The following is a 26,251-nucleotide window of genomic DNA, read 5'->3' as shown; positions in this document are numbered from 1 at the left end:
ATTATACAAAACATTAGCGTTAATATATTAACAAATTTTTTTATATTATTTATCACAAAAACCTCCCACTCAATGCACATGTTAAAAACAGTAAAGAAATGAAATACAGAAACGTCTCACAGAGACTTGGCGGTAAATTATCTGCTGAAATTTGGACAAGTCTCCAATCTATGTTAGCGTTCCTGGTATGACAATGAATTTTTCCTCTCGAGAGTTGCATGGGTCTCATCCCCACTCCTATCTGTTCTACAAGTGAGAGGATGATGGCGAATTGTACGCAAGGAAAAAGGTGTAGGCTCCTAGACACCGAAACATTACTATGATGTATCCATAATTTAATTTATTAAATTTCTGTGGTTTCTTAAGGCCAGAAATCCTGATGATTGGAACCAGAGAATGATTATTTCCCCCAATCACAAATCCATCCATGGATTTAGAGGACACCTGGTTATTTAGATCTGGCATGGAAATATTGTTTCCATTGTGCCATATGTGTTCCCTGGTATGGACTGTAGACGTTCAGTCTATGTAACTAGTGGCAATTATTTTCAACTGCATAAATTACTCTTTGCTATGAAGGAAATGCTTCCTATAGACTGCTAGCAACTTATCTGTTCACAGTGTTGATGCTGCAGGTGGCCAGTGATATCAGAGTCTTATTCACATCCTATATACAATATAATATACATGCAGCTGTGCTCAAAAGTTTACATACCCCGGCAGAATTTTTGCTTTCTTGGCCTTTTGTCAGAGAATATGAATGATAACACCAAAACTTTTTCTCCACTCATGGTTAGTGGTTGGGTGAAGCCATTTATTGTCAAACTACTATGTTTTCTCTTTTTAAATCATATCGCTGAACGTTTTGGTATTATCATTCATAGCGATAAAGCAAATATTCTGCCGGGGTATGTAAACTTTTGAGCACAACCGTACGATCCAGATTCTTAATAAACAATGGTAACCAATGAAATTAAAACTACAACTTTCCTCAAAAAAATAAGTCACACAGCTCTGACCGAAAAAATGTTAACCGTGTGGCTCTAAGAATATGGCAGCACATAAATGAATTGTATTATTATATGTATTTAATATGTACAAGAACATAATCTAACAATATCAATTTGGTGCTGCCTTAATTATACTGAACCAAAAGTGAAGGTAACAGCTTATTTGTGAAGAAAAGTGAATTGGGTCAAAGTTAATATGTAAAAACAATTCGGCAATTGTTATTTCGATGCATTCCCCTAAATAGTTAATAAAACTTGGTCAGTTATATGTATTCCTCCCCCCCAAATGCTGTCTTTGGTAAATACAACTCATTCCATCAAAACCAAGCCTTCATATGGTTAGTGTCAAAGCAAAAAAGAAAAACTGCACTTGGAAAGAGACGGTGGCAAAGAAATAACTTTGCTCTTAAGGCACAAAACAGTTCAGTTCCAAATAGATTAAAAGGAACTGGACAGCTAATGCATGCTGTCTGAATGACAGGCAGCTGTCTGAGTGACATGCAGCTTTCAGGCACCTGGGTCTATTAGTTCTGCCAGATATGTTTTACACTAAACCACTGCAGCCTTTCAGAGAAATGATACATTTAACCCCTTCCTGACATGTGACGTACCGGTACGTCATATTTTGCATTCCCCTCTTTGATGCAGACTCAGGATCTTAGTTCTCAGCTTTCCTGGCAGATAACTGTGTTATATAGCCATCATCTGTCTCTAATAGCAGCCAATGGAGCTGAGCTCTGGCTGCTGCTGTTTTCCACTTAATCTCTGAGCGTGTTGCTTAAAGCTCACAAAATAGGAATGCCCATCCCTGATAATGCGATTTGCATGGTTCTGACAGGTTGCCTTTATAAGAGACCTTGATTTTCACTTTGTGCTGCAATATAATGGTATTGCAATTTATAGTATAAGCAATAAGTCGCAGGTTCAAGGCCTGTAAGGGACTAAAAATTAAAAAATATAAACATTTGAATCACCCCCTTTTTCCCCATTAAAAATGTAAGGAAGTACCATATATACTCGTGTAGAAGTCGACCCAAGTATATGCTGAGGCCCCTAATTTTTCCACGAAAAACTGAGAAAACGTATTGACTCGAGTATAAGCCAGGTATGCATTGTCCCCTCATCCCTGTCCTTGTATGCATGGCTCCCTATCCCCGCCTTGTATGCATGGCTCCTTATCACTGTCCTTGTATACATGGTTCCTGCTAAAAAAAAGAATAACACATCCTACTTGCCTTCCCTGCCTGCCCTCATTGCATCTCGTTCCGGTGCCAGTAGCTCTTCTGGCCGAGTGATCACTTGTCCCCGCTCATTAATGTAATGAATATTCACTCCGCCTATGGGAGTGGAGAGAGGTGAATATTCATTACCTTAATGAGCGGGGACACGTGATCGCTCAGCTGGAAGAGTTGCTGGCACCGCACGAGATGCAGGGAAGGTAAGTAAGATGTGTGCTGGAAGCTGGCGGCTGTGGCTGTAACTCTGCGCGCTATAAGAGAAATGACTGCAAGTGCAGTGACTATTCATTTCTCTTTAGCAGCCGGCACCGCTTTATCCGCAGCCGCTGGTTCCTGCCTTTGTGACCTGCCGCTCCCTCTCCCCCGCCGTCTTTCTGAGACAATAACTCGTGTTTAAGCCGAGGAGGACATTTTCAGCACAAAAAAATGTGCGTAAAAACTCGGCTTATACGCAAGTATATACGGTAATAAAATCATAGTTCGTATCGACACATCCATAAAAGTATTTGAAAATATAACATTAATGAGCTTGATCGGTAAATACCGAACAAGAAAAAATTCGAAATACTAGAATTCAGATTTTTTTTTTTTTTTTTCCCCAAGTGTTTGCAACACCGCAAAAAAATGTAATGAGAAGCGATTAAAATGTTGGACCTACCCAGAAATGGGTTTTGTTTATAAAGTGTTCACTGTGCCGTAATTACCTGGCAATGTGATTTTCTACGTCAGTTTAATTAGTGATCCCATACTAATGTATTTTTTTTATTTTATTTTAGTAGTGGTTATTAAAAAAAAAAAAAAGTTTTCGGTTCCTATTTTCTGAGGCTTATAATTATTTTTTCATTTCTCAAAAAAATGGGTCTATGTGAGGTCTTGTTTTTGTAACGGCCTGGGTGGTGGAACCACTGTGCCAAAGCCCAAGGAAGACCTGGAGGGGTGTGACTAGGAGGGAGCCTCAGTCAATCTGACCACGGACATGCAGGCGCTAACGACACCAAGGTCCGTGGAGAGGCAAGGGAGGTGATCCAGGTGCTACTCCATGACTGAACTTGGGTAGATGGAGGCTGACCCCTAGGAAAGGGTAGCTGGCGTGACCCAGGGAAATGTCCAACAGATGTAGGCAGGTAAAGAAGATGAAAGGACCTGCAGGTGAAGACAGGACAGTCTGACGGGGAGGTGAGCACTGGCGGGTGCAGTTGCCATTTTTATTTGCACTTTTTATTTATTTTATTTTTTTTATTTCCATTTTTTTGGGGATGCGAAATATGCCAATTCACATTTTTTCCTTTCTTTCTTTTATGGCGTTTGCCACAATTAATTTTATATTTTCATGGATTAGACTTTCACTAATGCGACAATACCAATTTTTTTTTTTTTTTTTTACTTTTAGATTGGGAATATGAGAGGTTCAAACTTCTTATTTTTAGTCCCTGTAGAGAGCTGTATGAAAACCCAGCCTGATCCTGTTCTCCATACGTGTACAAAGATGGCCGTGATTTGGGTTTTCTTAGTAGGCCCCATAGCTGTTATGGCATCAACGCATTGAAACCTTTTAAATGCTGCCGTTAGAGATTGGCATCACTGATCAGCACTAGCTCCGATTGCTGCTGTTAGAAACAGGTCCTGGCTGTATAACACACCTGCCTTTGATGAAACGGGGTCAATCTGAGCCCACTCTGTGCACCTGCACGTGACATGTACATCCTATACCGTGATGTAGTTAACTTGTTTGTGAGCTTGTGTCCTCATTGTTTCTGACCTATGTGATAATGGGAGGATTGCCGTGATTCATTGATCGGCTGTTGGTCCCGAAACCAAATTCAACAACCTCTTAAGCATTTATCTAGTTGTCAAGGTTGGGTCAGGAGACTCGTGGCCAGTCTGAGCATTAATATTCATGTTTGGATCTTGACACATTGATGTATAACCTGAGGTCTTAGGGGTAAAGTTTCTCCTTGTGGAGAGTGACATACAGCCTCTGCCTTGACAATGTAAGGAGACTTATTCGCTGTGCAATAGTTAAATATGCAAATTGCCTCTTCAAAGCGGAATAGGACTAGAACTCTATAGCCCTACCTGTTGAAAAGCAGCGATCTTACAAGTCACTATTGATCCTTTAATGAGCCTTGCAATATGACTCGGGATAAAAACCAAAACAGAATCTCAGTTTGCACTGCAGACACGGTGTTATGGAGTATTGTCCCTCGTCAGTGCAAAGTATGAGATCTGATTTGGGTAGGTGAGAGGCTCTGGACTGAGCTTGAGGAATAAGCCTCATTACACTGGCATGGGAGGGCCGGTATGTCACTCTCCACAAGGAGAAGCATTACCGCTTAGACGTCAGTACAGATCCTCTCACCCAGCCAAGTTAGATCACATGCTTAGCACTGACGAAGGGCAGAAGCCCCAAACACCGTGTCGGATTCTGATTTGACTTTTATCCTAAGTCCTATTGCAAGGCTCGTTAAAGTGTCAGTAGTGACTTGTAGGATTGCTGCTTCCAACAGGTGGAGCTATAATGTTCTAATTCTCTTCTTCTCTCTGAAGAGGCAATTTGCAGCATAAACTGGCACACCCTTAGATGTACAACCTTTTATATTAAATAGACATATAGATGCTATCTGTTAGCACCCATCAGTGTCCCATGTTAAAAAATAAAAGCATTTTATTGTATACAATGTGTTGTGGGGTGTTTTTATGACTCGACTGTTGTGATGGCTGTATCTGACAGATGCCACTTTTAGAGAGTGCGCTCTTTTCAGGATGGCAAGCATGTAGGTTTTGGTGGCGGGAGTGTCTCTCGATTTGGTGTCATGGCAAATCGTGCCTTAATTCAAGAAAGGACACCGCTGTATCTTTGTGTATTTATGAAACATGTTATGTAGCTATTTCACTTTATATTGTAATATTTTCTAGAGCCATTTATATTACAAGCAGTTACAGTTTAAAGGCTCATTCAAACATCTGAGATCGGACCGCAAGGCACCGACTGGCTGCGGGTCTCCTGACCCGAGTGCGACGGCTTCATAAAAATATATGCAGCTTGCGGGTTGGGAGAGCCATGGCCAGTCCGAGCATTAGTGTTCCGATTGCCACGGACGTCTAAATGAGCTCTTAGAATGATCCTGGCTGTCTGGTAGAAAATATTTAACCTTTTACAACACATAAATGCTTTTTTTGTGATCCTTTTTCCAGTTGCTTGGTGAAGATAACCAAAGAAGCTTCCAGGCTCTTTATGTGGCCAATCAAATGGTTAATTTATGTGATGTCAATGACCCTGCCACCTTTACCACTGTGCGCAAGTTGTCTGCAAAATTCTTCAGCCAAAGAAATGGTGACAGCCAGCACACTGTCCATGCCATGGGGCACTGCCACATTGATTCTGGTAATTCTAAAATTATAAACGTGTGCGTGTGTCCTTTTTGCCTTTCTCCTGAAAAATGGCTGTGCTTATAGTTAAGACCGACATTCGGTAAATAAGTGATTTTCCACAGATACACAAGTTCCATTCATTCTATTAAGCTTCCAGATGTGCTTGGTTAAAAGTCCTGTATACTGTTGAAGGCAGTTTTCTGTGTTATTCTTAAAAGGAACCTGTCGTGTCCAGAAACGCAATTTATCTGCGGCTATGGGGTTATTCTACAGGTAAATAGTCTTAAAATCATGCCGGCCTTACAGGAAGCATAACTACCTTTAGTCGCTTGCTTTCAGTCATCGGGGAGCGGTTACAGTGATCGCTGACTATACTGAGTGCAGCTGTAATCACTATCAACGTGCCGGGGAGTGATAACAATGCGCTAACTGTACAGTCAGCTGTGAGTATAACCTTTCCTTGCACCGCCCCAAATATTGGAAGCGAGCGGGTGCTGGGAGAATATATCTTGATTTTCTCCTTGTAAACGCTGTACTCTAAAGGCCCTTTTACATTTAGCGATGCACCAGCGATCCAACCAGCGATCCGACCCGGTCAGGATCGCTGGTGCATCGCTAAATGATCGCTAGTGAGCTTTCATACAGAAAGATCTCACAGTGATGCAGCAGCGACGCAGCGCACGATACTCACCTTTCACACACAGCGATCCTGCATCCTCCCGCCCGCCTCCACGCGTCGCTCGTCTCACACAGCAGGAAGCCCAGCAGGAAGCGCCCGACGAGAAATGGAGCCGGACATTCTCGCGCGATCAGCGATGGACAGCGGGGGAGCCGGTCGCTGGTAAGTATCACACATAGCGATATCGCTAGCAATATCGCTATAACGTCACAAAACCAGTGACGTTTTAGCGATATTGCTAGCGATATTGCTTAGTGTAAAACCCCCTTAAGGCAGGCAAGCAGGATTTTATGACTATTCATTTGTAATCCAATTAGAGTAATATTAAAAAAATATAACTGTTAAAGTTTCTATTAAAACACACAAAACAATAAACTAGGTGTTAAATATCATAGGACCAATTATGTATATAGTAGCTCAGTACAGCCCTAGTGTCAGCTAAGAGTCTCACCATTAACTAGAATAAGACACAGCCTTAGAATTAATGCTTGTTACACTTGAGACTTTTTATTGTCACCGACTATTAGTTTCCCTTTTAATACCACAAATATGGATTTGTCATTAATAGAAATATTGCTATTTAGATCAGTCCACTAATATTAATTAAAATGTCCTCTCTAATATGTTATCACGGTTTTATTCTGCTCTCTATTACTAACTTACATTAAACTAAATATAAGGGTTTGTAACCCTATAATCAGCAATAAAGATCAACCACTGAGCCACCGTGGTTGTCCTGCGTTCGAATCCCACCAAGGACAACGTCTGCAAGGAGTTTGTATGTTCTCCCCGTTTTTGCGTGGGTTTCCTCCGGGCACTCCGGTTTCCTCCCACATTCTAAAGACATACTAATAGAAATACTAATAGACAAACTTAGAATATTGGCACCCTAGAGAATTAATCCCTACGCGTTTCAACAATCGTTAGTAACTGCTTTGAGTCTTCAGGGGCTAGCAGTAAATAAAGTGCATGACAGTTATGACATGTGCCAATAACATATCGGCATGGTTGCTGGCCGCGTTCGGGGGCCAAACCAACATCCTTATAGAGGCAGTGAGTTCCCGGAAACAACCCCTCCAGCCAATCATGGAGTGGGTGCTCAACCGCATACGATAATCTTGTCAATTAAACCAGTGACTCATAAAGCAAGCTTGTTAGCGTTGTCCAATCACACGACAGATACATTCATAAATATCATAGATGCATTGTCCAATAGGGATCATGCTTGTCATGGACGCAGCACACATTCTCCAAACCAATCAGGTGGAGAGAAGCCCCCGTAATATCCTTTCCCAGCCAGTAAGGTACACTGTTGGAGAAAGGGCACCGACGTCAACAGAAAGGGGAAGGACCCGAGGTAAAGACGTGGTCAGATTATATATAAATGGCCGTTACTAAGCATATGCTAATTATTGGGTGTTTTTAATATAAACATTAAAAGTTTTATATTTGCTTATATTACTCCAATTGGATTAGACAGTGAAAATACCTTTAATTAGTTATTGGAGGTATCCAAATATTTATAGACAGTGAAACTACACTGTGTTCCAAATTATTATGCAAAAAATATTTCCTCATATTTTCTCTAAATTACCTATATGAATTGCAGTCATTGTTATTTTCCAGTCATCTAATATTCTAGTATAATTGCAATGTTTTTGAACAAACTGCCTATGAAAACAGTATATTTTTAAAAATAAGAAACACTCAAAATGCATGTTCCAAATTATTATGCACAGCAGAGTTTTCAACCTTTTTATTTTTATTTTGAACAAAAAAATGGTCAATTGTGAAATGATAAGCATTATCAGCTTATTACAAAATGAAATCAAACCGTTTTCAAGTCAAGTCTTTATTCTAGGTGATGTTACATTTGCACATAGGACCCCTTGTTCGAAAGAAGCTTCTAACTCTCTCGTCCATTGAATTTGTCAGTTTTTGGATGGTTTGTGCTTCAATTGTTTTGCCTGTGGACAGAATACCCTCCCAGAGCTGTTGCTTAGATGTGAACTGCCTCCCGCCATCATAGACACTTCTTTTGATGATGCTCCAGAAGTTCTCAATGGGGTTGAGGTCAGGGGAAGATGGTGGCCACACCATAAGTTTGTCCTCTTTTATGCCCATAGCAGCCAGAGATGCAGATGTGTTATTTGCAGCATGAGACGGTGCATTATCATGCATGAAAATGATCTTGCTGCGGAAAGCACGGTTCTTCCACTTGAACCATGGCAGGAAGTGCTGTTTTAGAAACTCCACATAGATTATGGAGTTCATCTTTACCCCTTCAGGGATCCTAAAGGGGCCGACAATCTCTCTCCCCATGATTCCAGCCCAAAACATTACTCCACCTCCTCCTTGTTGGCGCCTTAGCCGTGTTTTCATGGGGTGTCCATCAACCAGCCATCCTCCACTCCATCCATATGGACCATTGAGCGTTGCACGGCACTCATCGGTGATCAAAACAGTTTGGAAGTCAGTCTTCATGTATCGCTTGGCCCACTGGAGCCGTTTCTGCTTGTGTGCAGTGGATAGAGGTGGTCGACAGGATGGCTTACGCACAGCTGCAAACCTCTGAAGGACCCTGAATCTTGTTGTTCGGGGGACGTTGGAGGCACCAGCAGCTTCAAAAACTTGTCTGCTGTTATGACAAGGCATTTTTGCAGCTGCTCTTTTAACCTGACGCAATTGCCTGTTGCAAAGAGAAGGCTGGTAGTGCAATAAGAGACTGCGCTGCTGTGGTAGAATTCAAGGTATCTTTATTGCCAACGCGTTTCCTGAGCCAGTCCCAGCTCACTTCATCAGGGCATGTTACAGAAGTTCATTGCAGGGGTATATATATACATAAAGGGGGAGGCGCCAAGAATAGCCAAACCTGCTCCCAAATCCAAACCCACTCTATCTGAATTAATGAGTGCAAATATTAGTTCCTTTCAAGAAACTGCCTCTAATAATGTTTTTTCCCAACTATGGATCTAACCAGCACTACTGAAGTGGTGAACCTTATCAATGATAGTAGGAAATCTGCTTCCTTCCCACTCCCCTTCTTTAATTCTCCCTGTTCCTCTCCTACCCCTACCACATCTGCTCTAACAGTCCTTGATTGTCAGGAACCTGAAGTTTTTCCTGACACTCCAGACCTCTTGGATCTCTCTATCCATCCCACTGATGAGACCTTACCTTCTACCATTCCTGAAAAAATTGTAATAGACAATTCCACTGCAGGATCTTCAGTTGCTGTCTCTTTTTTACCTGCAGCACTGAATCCTGCACAGAAAACGCCCAAAAAGAACAACATAACCCATTTTTTTCAAAAGGTCCAACAAAAACGAAAAAATCCTTTAGAGGATGCAGAGGAAAGGGAATTGAGAAAAAAAGGCAAAAACGATCATTAACACAATCTAAGTCTAATATCTTCAACCTTTCCTCCCATGTTCTTTCCTCTTAAGAAATCAGTCTGCTGAATAAAGGTTTGTCTTTTTGCCCCACGTCCAGGAGTGATGGATTTGATTTGTTTTTTGACACCCAAAGATTTATCAGGAAAATCACACTCCTCAGACACTTTGAGATAAAAAAATCTCTTCCTCCCACTAATGGGGTTAATTCTACTGATTCCTCCTTCCACTTGGATGTGAAAGGCAAATCCACCTTTTACCCTGTGGAAAGTAAAGGCCACCATCTAGAAACTTTCTCTGATCTACTTCTAGACCAGTTGAAAGATCTAGATAAGGAGCATACCTCTATCAACAAAAATCTTACTAATAGGGAGCAGGCAGCATTGACTAAGCTTGAGAAAAACTGCAATTTCTCGTTTGCCTTATTGGGGGACACAGAGACCTTGGGTGTATGCTGCTGCCACTAGGAGGCTGACACTATGCACAAAAAAAGATAGCTCCTCCTCCGCAGTGTACACCCCACCGACCGGCAGAGAATTCCTCAGTTTAGCTTGGTGTCAGTAGGAGGTGGACACGGGTCTTTTATTAGACCCATATCTACCTCGTCGTGCGTCGTTCCTTTTCAGGTTCTACGGAGGGATACAGAGTGAAAAGTCACATCTGTACTCCCACATGGAGTCTGCAAGTACGGCGTGTACTGCCACCCCGTATCCTTGCAGTTCTCCGCGGCAGGACCAGCCAGACGGACGCCGACACCAAGACGTGCCAGCGACTCCAGGGGTCCTTGTCGCCAGTCTCCCTCCCACTCGCCTACCAGAGCCTGTCGGTTGGATGAGACGCAGGAGTTCTTCAGTCCCAGGTAACGGATCGGGAATGGGTGAGTATGGATTTTTTATTTTTATTTTCCTGGCTGCCCATTCCCGACGGACAGGGGGTGCGCCTCTTCAGTGGCACAGGGAGCGGGCGCTGCGGTCGCTCGCAGTCGCCCTACGCCCATAGGCACACCATGCTCCATATTGCTGGCCCCCGCGTTCCCCCCTTCCCTCCCCCCTTTCTGGGGACAGGGAGTACAGGGCCTCTTCCTTCTTCCCTTGGACGCGACTTCCGGCGGCGGCGGCGTCCTTTTTCCGACCTCCGCGCCGACCCCCTGCTGACAGGCGGCCGCCGCAACTAATTTAGGCCCCGGCTTCAGTTCGGGCCTACCGCTGCGTCGCGGCCACGCCCCCCGCCCCTTTCTTCTAAGCGGGCTTCTCTCCCGCTCTTCCCAGGCCCTCCCACCGCCTGTCCTTCACCTGCCCAGCCTGCTATTGGCTAGAGGGCGGTGAATTTTAACCCTACGAGGTGCTCCGCCCTCCCTCCTCTCCTAAGGCGCGCTTTTTCTCAGGACGGCGCCATTTTCCCAGCCTGTTAGCCAGGCACCAGCTCCTCACTGGACAGCATCTTTTCCAGCTGGTTTTTTCGTTCAGGAGGTCTATCGGCCGGATTTCACTCTGACCTGCATCCACTGACAGGTCGCAGAGCATCGCTTCTGGGGACACCGGACCGTGAGTAGCTCTGCACTGCAGACTGACCCTTCTCCGCCCTCTGTCCCCCAACCTTCCGGCATTACCTCAGCTTTTCACTATGTCTAAGTCTGATCGTACCCGCTCTACCGCTCCCCCCTCCACTTTAGTCAAGTACTTTGCATGTTCTTCGTGCAATCGCAAACTTCCCTCGGGCCAGTCCACTCCCCTCTGCCTGGATTGTAGCAATCCAATTCAGCCTGACGCCGTCCAGGAGCCATCTGCGGCCCCAGGTGAGAGTGAGCCCCCCATGCCTGGCTGGGCCTCCTCGCTATCTCAATCAGTGGCAGACCTCACCAGGGTGTCTCAGTCCCTGGTGGCCGTTCTTGATAAGTTGCCCCTGGACTCTTCAGCAGGGCCAAGCAGGTCCCAAATTGTTCCATCTGAATCAGCCAGCGGTAGTCGCAAAAGACCCAGGCAAGATTCCCAGCCGGAATCCTCTCCTAGTCCCATCTCACCGCATAGCCCTTCTCACCAGTCTCCCTCTCGGGCCTCCTCTCCCGAGTCAGGGGAAGCGCTTTCGGACAGGTCATCTGAGGGGATTTTAGAGCTGGATTCAGACCAGGATGCAAGCATGAAGGTCACAGTGCAGGACCTCATTGCTGCGATCCATCATACCTTCGATATTGCTGACTCCCCTGCGAAATCCTCAGATCAGGAGGTTTCGTTCAGACGGGCAGAAACTCCCTCCAGGGTTTTTCCTTTCCATTCCCAGTTTGGGAAAATTTTTACCAAGGAAAGAGAGGATCCGACCAGACGCTTTCAAAGAGGAAAACGTCTCGGCGTACTCTACCCATTTGCTAAGGAGCTCACGGACAACTGGTCGGCCTCTCCCTCGGTCGATCCGCCCGTGTCCAGGCTATCCAGTAACACGGTTCTCCCGCTTTCAGGCGTGGCGTCCCTAAAGGATTCTAATGACAGGATTATAGAATCCCTGGCGAAGTCTGCCTTTGAAGCGGCTTCAGCGGCGGTGTGTCCAATTTTTGCTTCATCCTGGACAGCAAAGACCATAGCCACGTGGGCAGACGACCTTCGGCAGGGCATCTTAGATAAGGCGCAACCGGAGCATTTGGCCAATCTCGCCAATCAGATCTCCCATGCTGGGGACTATCTTCTCTCCGCTTCCTTGGATGCTGCATCCTGTGCAGTTCAGGCGTCAAGCAACGTTATTGCAATTCGACGTACACTTTGGCTAAAGGCATGGCAAGCGGACTTGTCTTCTAAAAAGTCCCTCACTAACCTGCCTTTTCAGGGGGTGCGCCTCTTTGGGTCCCAATTGGACCAGATTATTAAGGACGCCACCGGAGGCACGAGTTCTCTCCTCCCTCAGTCCAAGCCTCGCAGACCCCCACTAAGGCGTCAGTTTCGACCCTTTCGGACTTTCCGCCGTTTCAATACGGCGGACAACTCCTCCAGCCAACAGAGGCCGCAGGCTCGCCAGGAGAGAAGGAAAGTTTCCTTCAGACTCACTCCTTCCTGGTGACCCCACTCCTCCCAGGGCAGACCGTCCAGATCTAGATCTGGACGGTCTACTTCAACATGACTATCATCGGGCACGCGAAGGGTCTTTCCAATTGGGAGGTCGACTTCTTTCCTTCAGGGACGTTTGGCTGGCCGCCGTGGAGGACGCCTGGGTCAGGGAGGTCGTATCCTCAGGATACAAGATAGAGTTCGTCTCTCTCCCACGGGATCGTTTCTTCGAATCCCGGCCTCCAAAGGATCCAGCCTTGATCCCGGGGTTCTCTACAGCTATCGCCGCTCTCCTCAGTTCCGGGGTGATTGTGCCCGTTCCCGAATCGGAGCGCTTCACGGGGTTCTACTCGAACCTGTTTGTAGTGCCGAAAAAAGACGGCGCGGTTCGACCCATCTTGGATCTCAAGCTGCTCAACAAGAGGGTCCGTCTTCGCCACTTCCGCATGGAGTCGCTTCGCTCGGTCATCGCCTCCATGGAGGAGCAGGAATTCATGTGCTCAATAGACATCCAAGACGCCTATTTACATGTTCCAATCTTCTCCGGACATCAGAAGTTCCTGCGCTTTGCGATTCAACAGCACCACTACCAGTTTGTCGCACTGCCCTTCGGTCTTGCCACCGCTCCCAGAGTCTTCACGAAGATCATGGCTGCGTTGATGGCTTTGTTGAGAGTCAGAGGCCTCGTTCTTTTCCCGTACCTAGACGATATTCTGATCAAGGCTCCCTCATTCCAACAGGCTCACCAAAGTTTGTCAATCGTCCTGGACACTCTTTCCAATTTCGGGTGGATCGTCAACAGGAAAAAGTCCTGTCTGGTTCCTACCCAACGCCTGGTCTTTCTAGGTCTTCTGTTCGACACTCGTCGGTCAAGGGTCTTTCTCCCACAAGAAAAGATTCTCTCTCTGCAGCAGGAAGTACGATCGCTGCAGACCTCGCGATTCCCATCCCTCCGTACAGCCATGAGGGTCCTGGGAAAGATGGTCGCGGCGATAGAGGCAGTTCCCTTTGCCCAATTTCACGCCAGGCCTCTCCAGCAGGCCATTCTGTCGAAATGGAACAGGTCGCCTCGGTCCCTGGATCGCCCTGTCCATCTTTCTTACCGGATCAAGCGGTCTCTCAACTGGTGGTTGTCGTCACCTCTCATTCTATCGGGTCGATCCTTCCTTCCCATTCACTGGCAGATAGTAACCACAGATGCCAGTCTCCTCGGTTGGGGTGCTGTATTCCGCAACCACACTGTTCAGGGTCGATGGTCGGATCCGGAATCAGCGCTACCGATCAACGTTCTGGAGATTCGAGCGATCCATCTTGCTCTGGTCCACTGGGAAAGGCTCCTCAAAGGACTGCCGGTACGGATTCAGACAGACAACGCCACAGCGGTGGCATATGTCAACCGCCAAGGGGGAACACTGAGTGTTTCAGCCCTGGCGGAGGTGTCCAAGATTCTTCGTTGGGCGGAGATTTTCGTCCCGACAATTTCCGCGGTTCACATTCCCGGCGTAGACAACTGGGCCGCCGATTTTCTCAGCCGCGAGGGTCTCGCGGCGGGAGAATGGTCCCTACATCCGGAAGTGTTTCATCTGCTCTGCCTTCGGTGGGGAACCCCGGATGTAGACCTCATGGCGTCTCGCCTCAACAGGAAAGTCCCACAATTCGTGTCCAGGTCTCGGGACCCTCTGGCAGTGGGCGCCGACGCCCTGGCCGTTCCTTGGTCCCAGTTCGAACTTCCCTACCTGTTCCCTCCTCTGCCTCTTCTTCCCAAGCTGTTGAAGAAGATCAAGGCAGAAGGACTTCCGGTCATTCTCATCGCCCCGAATTGGCCCAGAAGGTCTTGGTTCGCGGACATTGTCAACCTTCTCGCGGACGCCCCCTGGAAGCTTCCAGACAGAACAGATCTGCTGTCTCAGGGTCCGATTTGCCACCCCAATTCTCGTCCGCTCAATTTAACGGCGTGGCTGTTGAGACCGAGGTTCTGAAACGAGCAGGATTTTCCGACCACGTAATTCAGACCATGATCCGAGCCAGAAAGCCATCATCTTCCAAGATTTACTACCGTACTTGGAAGGCCTATTTCACTTGGTGTGAGACCAATAACGTCGCGCCCATGTCCTCTTCGCTCCCTTCAGTCCTAGCATTTCTTCAGGCAGGATTGGATGCGGGGCTTGCCCTCAGTTCACTGAAGGGTCAAGTTTCGGCGCTGTCCATTCTGTTTCAGAAAACGTTGGCTTCCCGTTCTCAGGTTAAGACCTTTCTTCAGGGCGTGGCTTACACGGTCCCGCCGTACCGGGCACCCGTGGATCCATGGGATCTTAATCTGGTTCTTGAGGTTCTGCAAGGTCCGCCCTTTGAACCCCTCAGGGATATTTCCCTTTCTCTCCTTTCTTGGAAGGTAGCCTTTCTGGTGGCCATCACCTCCGTCCGGCGCGTGTCGGAATTGGCAGCTCTTTCATGCCGCTCTCCCTTTCTGGTTCTCCACCAGGATAAGGTAGTTCTGCGGCCTCCGCCCTCGTTCCTTCCGAAGGTGGTGTCCTCGTTTCACCTCAACGAGGATATCGTGCTCCCGTCCTTTTGTCCGAATCCAACTCATCCCCGAGAGCGGTCCTTGAACAAGCTGGACCTGGTTAGGGCGGTGAGAGTCTATCTGTCTAGGACGATTTCCTTGCGAAAGACAGAGTCTCTTTTCATTATCCCTGATGGAGCGCGGAAAGGTCACCCGGCGTCAAAAGCCACCATTGCTCGCTGGATCAGATCGGCTATCCTGGAAGCCTACCGTGTTAAGCGTCGCGGAGCCCCTCCGGGTATCAGGGCCCACTCTACTCGAGCAGTGGGTGCCTCCTGGGCGGTGCGCCACAGAGCTTCCGCACTGCAGCTTTGCAAAGCTGCAACATGGTCATCGGTTCACACGTTTGTGAAATTCTACAGAGTCCACACCTACGCTTCGCCGGACGCCAGCCTAGGTAGACGGATTCTGCAGGCCGCGGTGGTGAGTCCGCTGGCCTGATGGAAGTTTGTTTCCCACCCCAGGGACTGCTTTGGGACGTCCCAAGGTCTCTGTGTCCCCCAATAAGGCGAACGAGAAAACAGGATTTTTGGGTTGCTTACCGTAAAATCTGTTTCTCGGAGCCTTCATTGGGGGACACAGCACCCTCCCATGTTTTACAGCTCCTGTTCTTACTTTGGTTGAATGGTTACAGTTGAGTTGTTTATGTTGTCAACCTATTCTGTTACTTCTCCTACTGCTTTCTCACTAACTGAGGAATTCTCTGCCGGTCGGTGGGGTGTACACTGCGGAGGAGGAGCTATCTTTTTTTGTGCATAGTGTCAGCCTCCTAGTGGCAGCAGCATACACCCAAGGTCTCTGTGTCCCCCAATGAAGGCTCCGAGAAACAGATTTTACGGTAAGCAACCCAAAAATCCTGTTATTATCATCAAATATGCTGATAAAGGCGGTGGTATTGTAATACAGGACAGGAAAGACTATGTACAGGAATCCTATAGGATTTTATCTGACACCAATTTTTATGAAAAACTCCCCCACAATCCTATCCCTTCTGCCACCATTGCTTATAACCTTTTAATTAATGAAGCTTTTACTGAAGGAACCATCAATGATCAAAAGAAGAAATTTCTGGTCAATAAAAATCCATCCACTCCCTTCATTTATCATCTTCCTAAAATACATAAATCTACAACCAACCCCCCAGGTAGACCCATAATTTCTGGCATAGGGTCCCTTACAAGTAACTTGTCCTTTTTTATTGACCGAATAATGCAACATCATGTTCTCTTGTTACCCAGCCACCTGAAGGACTCCACTGAATTGATTAATCTGGTTCATGATGTGTTATGGAAAGACTCTTATTATTTTATTTCATTTGATGTATCTGCTTTATATACAAACATTGAACATGAGTTGGGTCTTGAATGTTTTAACAGGTTCCTTTTATCAGACATTCGTTTATCTGTTGCACAAAAAGCTTTTATCTACAAAGGGATGGATTTTATTTTGCATAATAACTTTTTTACTTTTCTGGGGGAATTTTATCACCAGACACGTGGGACCGCTATGGGATCACAAGTAGCACCTACGTATGCAAATCTTTTTATGGGGGTCTTTGAACAAAATTTTATCACCAATGAGACAAAGGCATCATTTTATACAGAAGATACATTGATGACCTGTTCTTAATCTGGGACAATGACGTTTTAGAAGTGCGTGCTCTTATTTGTTCCATCCAGAATAATCCATGGGGCTTGACTTTTACCCCACATAATAATAATCAGTCCATGGATTTTTTAGACATCACATTTTTCATCAGGGATTCTAAGATTTGCAGTAAAACGTTTTTTAAAGAGGTGGATTCTAATAGTTATGTACAATTTAAGAGTGGACACTACAAAAAATGGCTTTTTAATATTCCTCACAATCAGTTCCAAAGGATAAGAAAGAACTGCACTATTGATGAGGATTTTAACACACAATCCGAGGTCCTGAGGGAAAGGTTCCTTGCTCAGAGGTATCCCAAAAAATTCATTAGTTCTACATGTGATAATGTTTTTAAAAATTTTAACCAGAATATTCTCCTCAGCAAATCTCTGGCTAAACAAAAGAAAGATGATGCTGAACTCTTTAGAACAAATTTTATTACAACATTCAGTTCACAACAGAACAGGATAACAGATGTTCTAAATAATTTATGGCCCATCATTAAGAAGGACCCCATACTTAATGGGGTCCTTCCAGACAAACCTGCTATCACCTTCCGAAAGGCCAGGTCATTAAAGAATATTCTGGCTCCAAGTAGACTTCTATCCGAGAAGCCTACTACCCATACCATTTCATCACCAGGGATTTATAAGTGTCACCGTCCTAATTGTGCTTGCTGTCATACCATTTCACACTGCACGTCTGTGTTTGTCCACCCCATTACACTTGAAAAATTTCCCCTCAAATTCCACCTCACTTGTCATTCCTCTCATGTTATATATGTCATTTCCTGTCCTTGTCCCAGATTGTATGTAGGTCGCACTACACAAGCACTACATTGTCGCATGAATTCACACCGTCACAATATCAAAATAGGCTTCCAAAAACATGGACTTTCACGACACTTTGACACCACACATTCCAGAGATTTCAGTAAACCCACTATTTATCCCATTGATCACATACCACACCACATCCCCAATAGGTTTCAATCACTATGCAGAAAGGAAGTTTTTTGGATCTACAAACTCAAATCTATTGAGCCCAATGGTCTTAATATCATCAATGATGTTTTTTATTGATTTTATTTTGACCCTGTGTTTTTAATATCTTATCCTTTCAATTCCTTTATATCATCATCTTCGTTTTTTAAAGAAAACGAAAATGATGCATACATTTTTTTTTATTATTTTTTTTTTCATTTTTTTTATTTTTTTTTCTGTCTTAACACTCAATTTTTAACCATTTTTATGTCACCTATTCCAGAGAGTTTCTTCTTGTTGTTCTCTTTTCTCCACCTAGAAAAAAGATATTTGAGACTAGTTTTAGCTATTTACACATGATTTTAACCATTTTCTCCTTACTTTCCAGTTTCACATGTAGCATAGTGGACTAACACCATGAGTTATATCCTCTGAGGCAAGTTCTAATCCACCCCAGGACTCGAGTCATTTTTTAATCTTTTACCTCGTGATCCCCCCCGTGTCTTTTTATTTTTTAATCACGTTTTTTATACCAACACTCTTCTTATGGCATTTTAAACATCGTTTTTAATATGGTTGTAATAAAGTTTTATTGTTTTGTATGATTCATGTATATGTATCCATGCTGACGTGTCACCTCACTATTCTTGGCGCCTCCCCTTTTTTTTTTTTATGTATATATATAACCCTGCAATGAACTTCTGTAACATGCCCTGATGAAGTGAGCTGGGACTGGCTCAGGAAACGCGTTGGCAATAAAGATACCTTGAATTCTACCACAGCAGCGCAGTCTCTTATTGCACTACCAGCCTTTTCTTTGTACCAAGTCCTTGGACCTTGTGCAGACTGCTGCAGCTGTTTTATGCGATTATAGGTGTTGTGACTCTCACAACCCTATCAGGTGAGCCTAACACTTGCTGTGCACTCATCTACTTTCCATACAGACCTACGCATTGGAAGCGCCTTGTCTCCCCCTTTTCTTTTCGCAATTGCCTGTTGGAAAGAGTCCTCAATTCTTCCTTATCAGCACGCACACGTGTGTGCTGGGAATCAGCTACATACTTCTTGATTGTGCGATGAAGTGTCTTGGCAATGTTGATTATAGTCATGCCTTGACCTAAATACTCCACAATTTGTTGCTTCTCAGCAGCTGACACATCCTTTTTCTTTCCCATTTTGGCAAAAAATGTAGGCTGCTTAATAATGTGGAACAGCCTTCTTAAGTAGTCTTGCCTTTATTTGGACACAACTGCCAAACTAATTTGCATAGGTATCTGCAATTGCTTCCAGTGATATAAAGAGCCCTGACACACATCACCATCAATGAGTTTAAATGACAAACAAAAAAATTCTAACCTTATCACTCCTAAACTCTTTTTGCATAATAATTTGGAACACAGTGTAGTAAGCGAGTTGGACTAATATGGCTGTTTTAGCACTGAGTTCATGGCTCCGCTCACAAATGACAAAAGGAAATTGCTGTGGAACTAGTCTCAAAATCTGCCGCAAGTGATCTTGTGGATTTATATCAGTTTTTGCCTTCAAAACTATAATACTGCACATTGTCACAGATTACCTGTATTCTGTAAGTGTAGTACATGAAAGCACAGCTTATATGTACATTTGTAACCCTTTCTACTGCAAAATAATGGTTCCAGCAAAATGAATGGCTAATTAATGGATCCATTTTCCATAGACTTCATTGTTATAAAGATCAGTTCCAGCAGAGATCAGTTATTTGAAAGCAGACTTAAGGCTGCGTTCACACGTTGCGGTTTTTACCACGCGATTTTGCGGCGAAAACGCAAAAAAGCATTCCTATGGGATTCCGCAATGCATTGCTAATGCTGCGGATTTTCCAGCGGCGGAATCGCATCGCGGAAAAATCCACAGCATGCTCATTAATTTGCGGAATCGCGGCGATTCCACCCACATAGGAAAATGCAGTTCTGCTTACTTTCCGCATGTGGCTGTGCCCACCATGCGAAAAGTAAGCCGAACATTTGTGGATGGTACCCATGGTCCGGAGGAGAGGATACTGTCCTCTGGGTACCATATCCCTGTCAAAAATAGAATTAAAAATAAAAAAATCGGGTTATATTCACCTTCTGATGTCTTGCGCAGCGTCTCCAGGCTTCAGCGATACACGCGGCAGCTCCCGTTCCCAGTAATGCATTGCGATAATAACCTTTCCTGACGTCGCGTCTCGCGATGTTGTAGCGGTCTCGCGAGACCACGACGTCATCAAAGGTCATTGCCGCAATGCATCACTGGGAATGGGACCTGTCGGAGCATCGCGGAGGCCTGGGGATGCTGCGAGGGACATCAGAAGGTGAATATAACCCGATTTTTTTTTTTTTTTTTTTTTTTTTTTTTTTCGTTTTAACATTAGATTTTTTTTACTACTGATGCTGCATAGGCAGCCTCAATAGTAAAAAGTTGTTCACACTTGTCAAACACTGCGTTTGACGAGTGTGACCAACCTGTCAATCAGTTCTCCAAGCGATGCTACAGATCGCTTGGAAAACGCTAGCATTCTGCAAGCTAATTAGGCTTGCAAAACGCTAGTTTTTCCATGGGAAAATCACGGGAATTTAAAATGCGATTTTCCCGCGGAATGGAATTCCGGAATTCTCACGGTGACTTCCGCGGGAATTCCGCTACGTGTGAACTTAGCCTAAAAGTTGCCTGCACAACTTTGTCAACTGATCTCTGCTGGATCCATTCTAGCGGATCACTACTGGACATGTGAGCCTTACTTGTATGTATTTGGTCTCTGACTTATTCTATAGCATTGCTTGATGCACTCGAGATCAAAGCAACTCATAAGATTAGAAGCGCTACGGTACTTAATTTGCTTCCATGGATGACCTTTATCTCCAATACAGAAGCCAAGCGTGCTGTTACAGGGATCGCGGAGTATATTTTATGCTTTAGATTTCTTTTAGGTCTGATCTGAGCTGTGTATGTATAACTTAACGGTTAACATGACATGGGTTTTCACATCTTATTCTAGCTTGGTTGTGGCCATATGAAGAAACCATAAGAAAATGTGCCCGCAGTTGGGTAACTGCTGTACAGCTGATGACAAACCATCCCAATTTCACCTTTACATGCTCTCAGGTACACCTAGTGTCATGATTCATTAAATCCAAACTACAAAAGTAATTCTCAAGAAGCAGTCAGACGGCTGTATAACACGGACGAAGATCACATCGCTACCTCGGACTGGCCGGCGGCTCTCCTGACCCCAGCGTGCCAACATATATTTCTATGCAGCTGTCGCGCTCAAATTAGGTGACCTGCCGGCCAGTCCGTGGCTTGAGATGCGATCATCTTCCCAGTTACATGACTGTCTGACAGCGCCCTTAGGGTATGTGCCTACGTCAAGTGTTTCCTGTAGACATTTCTGTCTCTTGGCAGGTAAAATGCTACATAAAAAAGCCTTTTTTTTTTACATCATAGATATATGTAAGAAGATCACATACAGTGATACTTGAAATCTTGTGAGCCCTTCAAAATTTTCCATATTGTTGCATAAATTTTACTTAAAATTACATCAGAATTTTACACAAGTCCTAAAACAGGATGAAGAGAATGAAATTAAAAATATTAGACTTTGCCATTTTTAATGAGGAAAATTAGTCAATATGATTCTGAGGTGGAGGCAGGTGTGCTGGCACTTTCTATTTTTATTTCTGACTGTTGCATCTTAATTTTACTATTGTTTCAACTTTGTGTATTACTTAACATTATTTGTGTGCTTTACATTGCACCAAACTTCTATAGCTCTGACTTTCAGATTTGTATTGTAATTCACTATGTGTATATACATATATGTGTGTGTGTATATACATACATACCTCTCATCATTCCTTTGTTTTTGTATCTTCATTATTTTGTTTCTCCTCCCCCCGCCTCTTGTTTTCATTACTTCTTGATCTAAGTTTTTAAATTTATATTTTTATTGTACCTCAAAAAAAAAATAAAAAAAAAAAATATATATATATATATATTTTTTTTTTTTTATTTTTTTTTTGAGGTACAATAAAAATATAAATTTAAAAACTTAGATATTAGATAAAAACTTAGAACTTAGATAAAAATTAACATATATATATATATATATATATATATATATATATATATATATATATATGTTAATTTTTTATTTTATTTCTGATTATTATGGAGTAACACTTCAATGATTTTTTAGGCTTGCTCGCATTCATATTGGAATTACTGGTACTTTTTTTGATTTATAGGTTTCTTTCATATATCTATGATGTATCAGAAGATAATTTTGATGTGATGTAAATAAGTGCCATGATAATTCACATCTGTGTTCCCATTTTGTGCGGCTACTAAGGTCCTTCTTGTTTAATACCAAATATCGTAATGTAAAAACTGTGTGATGATAGGGGGAATTTACACATCCGTATCCCTAGTGTAGCCTCACATATGAAGCTGTAGACTAGGTTTTTTGATGATTATAAAATCACGTGCTTAATAATTGACACTATTAATGTTCATTTTCACAGGCTCAGCAACTAGATTGGGTGAAAATGTGGTATCCAGGATTATATTCACAGATTAAAGAGTTTGTGAAACTTGGCCAATTCATACCGGTTGGTGGAACATGGGTGGAAATGGTAAGGCCATACATTATCTTTAGAGAGCGTAAATCAGAATACAAAGTAATCAGACCTATGTTAATTGTTCGCTTACAGCTATTGTAATAAACTTTCAAGCCGTCTGGATTTGCAGGTGTGAACAGAGACATAGGCTTTCTTCACAATGGTTGAAAACATACGGGAATGTCGAAATTACCAATCCTCCATCAGTTGATGCCCTGTTAAATTTGAAGGGAAGAATTCAAGTAAAGATATTGATTAGAAAACCTAGTATTTATTTGCTAAAGATGAATTTTCCCGCAGAAGAAAGCAAGTGACTCAATGGTGGTTTTATTGCAAGCTGTGGAAGAGCTTTTCATTGTGGGATGATGTCTGCTAGGCGATTCACATCGTATTGGTGGATGGCTTTCAGCAGGTTCTCTAAGAGAATCTCCTAATGTATACTCCATGTCTCTCATCTCTTATTATATGCCTGATGTGTGCTACAAAAGTGTCCTTTCTCTATCGCTTCATTGGGGGACACAGAAACCATGGGTGTATGCTGCTGCCACTAGGAGGCTGACACTATGCAGAAAAAAAGTTAGCTCCTTCTCCGCAGTGTGCACCCCACCGACAGGAAGTAGGATGTTCAGTTTAGCTTAGTAGTAGGTGGACACGGGTCTTTCATTAGACCCATATCTACCTCAGTGTGCGTCGTTTCCTTTTAGGTTTTCCGGAGGGATACAGAGTGAATAGTCACATTTGTAGTCCCACAAAGAGACTATGAGTACGGCGTGTACTGCCACCCCGTATCCTCATAGCTCTCCTCAGCAGGACCAAGAGCCCCTTACACGGATGTGTGTCAGGCGATCCAGAATGGTCTTGGTCCCCCGTCTCCCACCCACTCGCCCACCAGAGCCTGTCGGTTTGCAGGAGGCGCGGACGTCCGACGAAAATTCACGGACGTCTTTACTTCACCTGGACGATGAGGTACCTCTCTTTCCCCAGGTTCCCTCTTCAGAAAAGGGCGAGGAATCACAGATCAGTATTTAGCTTCCTGTGGCAGCCTCCCTTTAGGTGTAAAGCCTCCATGCTGGCTCCCCCCCTCTCCCCGTGCCTTTTCTTTTTTTTTTTTTTTTAATCAAATAGATTTTTAATAAGAATTCAAAATACAGAATATACAGTAAATCTTCCACAAACAATAGATTTACAAATTGAACAACCCTATTCCCCCCCCTCTCATCCCCCCCCATGTAGACAGCATATATAACTCTTTCCTCCATAAGATTCCTCTTGCACCGTAATTTACCATTAGTCATCCTCTTTACCCATATTGTCAATCAAACCATACAAAACAGAAATGTTCCTATGTTCGGGTATTAATGGTTTATCTACAACACCAGCATTGTAAAATATAGCGCATTCCCATCAGTTAACTGTACCGTATTGTAACCAGGGATTCCACAACCTCTCATAGGTTTTAGATTTGCCTCTTTTAGCATATATTCTTTCCTCCAGCTGGATGATACAAGACACCTGTTTCACAAACTCTCTCCCAGAAGGTGGTTCTTTCCTGATCCAGTTCCTCGCAATCAGCTTCCTTGCTACATATAGTAGTCTGGCTATAGCAAGCTTTGCACTATTAACTATTTCAATTTCCTCCACATATCACAGTATGCAGACCAGTGGGTTTTTGGGTATAACACTTCCGTAAGCCCCTTCTATTCTGTCAATGACATTAAACCAGAACACAGATAGCCTGGGACAAGTCCACATCATATGAAGGATTCCGGCATCAGACCCCCCACATCTTGGACAGTCAGAGTTGTCCCTCAGCCCCATTTTAAACATCAGAATGGGGGTACGGTACACACGATGGATCACATAAAGATGGGACAACCTAGCTGGTTCACTCAGTGAGTTTGGGGACATATTCTAGGACGCTGTCCCATACCTCGTCAGTCATCACCCCAGTCTCTCCCTCCCATTTGGATCTTGCTTTAAGTGGGAACCCCATTAAATGTGTATGCAATATATCTTTGTAGGTGTTAGAAATTACCCCTTTCGTAAGTCCAGCACCACCACATATATAGTCCAACACTATGTCAGATTGTATCTGCAGGTTTCTGGAAAGTTTTTGAGCCGTAATCGCATACCGTACCTGACAGTAGTGGTGCCATTCAGAATCCGGCAACTGAAACTCACTCTGTAATTGCACAAACGGTCTCAGCTCCCCGTTACCCATAATTTGAGACATTAATGTCAGCCCCCTACGTTTCCAGCATTCCGGTCTCCCAAGTTTCCGAATCTCTGGGAGGTTATTATTATCCCATATAACTGTGAATCTAGTCAACCCAGTCACCCCTCTCACCCTCTTTAGTCTGTTCCACAGGTCTTGTAAGAGTCGCAGAGTGGGACACCCATCTCCCATTACACCCATCTTCCCATTCTCTAGGCCAAATATCAACGGGCTTATATTTTGTACGTATTCCAGCACTCCTCTGATGACGCCTGCCTTCTCTTGATTAGACCACCCTCTGAGATGTTGACTTTGGGCAGCTAAAAAATACAGTTCCGGATTTGGTAGTGCCAGTCCCCCCTCATCCTTTGGTCTTTGCAAGGTTCCTAACCTTATTCTAGGTTGTTTCTTACACCATACCAAGGCCCTAAAAAGTGAATTCACCACTCCGAACCTTTTCTGCGGTATCCAGATTGGGGAATTGTGTAATATATATAAAAGCTTGGGCATTAAAACCATTTTAAGTAGATTAATCCTTTCCACCACCGACAAGTGTAATTTGTTCTAAGTGTCCACCTTAGTTCTTAGAATTGCCATTAGGGGTACTAGATTAGTATTAGGGAACTCCGTCACCGGTAGGGAAACCTGTATCCCCAAATATTTAAACATTTCCACACATTGTAGTTTATTGGCCCCTATGTCTTCCGGAGTCCATACCACCTCCTTGTCCTCTTTAAATAAGCTTGATTTAGACCAATTTATGGTCAGTCCTGAGATCTCACCGAACCCCTCAATGGTCTGCACAGCATGATCCAATGAAGCCAAGGGGTCCCCTAGGAATAACAAAAGGTCATCCGCATACAGGGCCACCTTTTCCTCCAAATCGCCATATTGAAACCCCTTTATTGCCTTGTTGCGTCTAATAGCAGCCGCCAATGGCTCTATCGCAATAGCGAACAGGAGCGGTGACAATGGACAGCCTTGCCTCGTTCCTCTATGCAGCTGTATTCCCGCAGACATTACCCCATTAATCTTAACTCTAGCTGTGGGTTGAGTATACAATAGCTGAATCCACACTGTATATTGAGGACCAAAGCCCATACTATGCAGCACTCTCCACAGGTATGACCATTCTACAGAGTCAAAGGCTTTATGGGCATCAAGTGAGGCTTTCACCCTCCCACCTGGGTTATCGACTGGCAACTGCAGATTGAGATATAGTCTCCGTATATTGGCTGCTGTTGATCTGCTGGGCATAAACCCCGATTGATCCATATGGATCAATGTATCAATAACAGCAGTTAGTCGGTCCGCCAGCACTTTAGCCAGTATTTTCACATCAGCTGTCAGCAAGGATATTGGCCTGTATGAATCTGGAATTCCTGGATTCTTACCGTCCTTAGGAATCACCACTATCACCGCCTCCCGCATAGACGCAGGCAAAATCCCTTCTTTCATAGCCTCCTCAAACACTATTAATAGC

The 26,251-nt window shown here is 44.1% G+C and overlaps 1 protein-coding gene across 1 annotated transcript in view; it reads left to right on the top strand.

The window, feature by feature from the left end:
- The window catches only part of MAN2C1 (mannosidase alpha class 2C member 1), a 102,810-nt gene that overhangs the window by 18,331 nt on the left and 58,228 nt on the right, over positions 1-26,251 (top strand). Inside the window, exons 6-8 of the mRNA XM_073579596.1 lie at positions 5,444-5,633; positions 20,933-21,039; positions 22,458-22,568. Of these exons, the coding sequence (XP_073435697.1) occupies positions 5,444-5,633; positions 20,933-21,039; positions 22,458-22,568 (408 nt within the window). The remainder of the gene's footprint in view (positions 1-5,443; positions 5,634-20,932; positions 21,040-22,457; positions 22,569-26,251) is intronic.

The sequence above is a fragment of the Dendrobates tinctorius genome, unplaced genomic scaffold, assembly GCF_039654945.1.
Source record: "Dendrobates tinctorius isolate UK_male_01 unplaced genomic scaffold, ASM3965494v1 ptg000062l, whole genome shotgun sequence".
In the NCBI taxonomy this organism is placed as follows: Eukaryota; Metazoa; Chordata; class Amphibia; order Anura; family Dendrobatidae; genus Dendrobates; species Dendrobates tinctorius.
The sequence above is the reverse complement of the archived record's forward strand: the minus strand, read 5'-3'. Positions and strand labels throughout refer to the sequence as shown.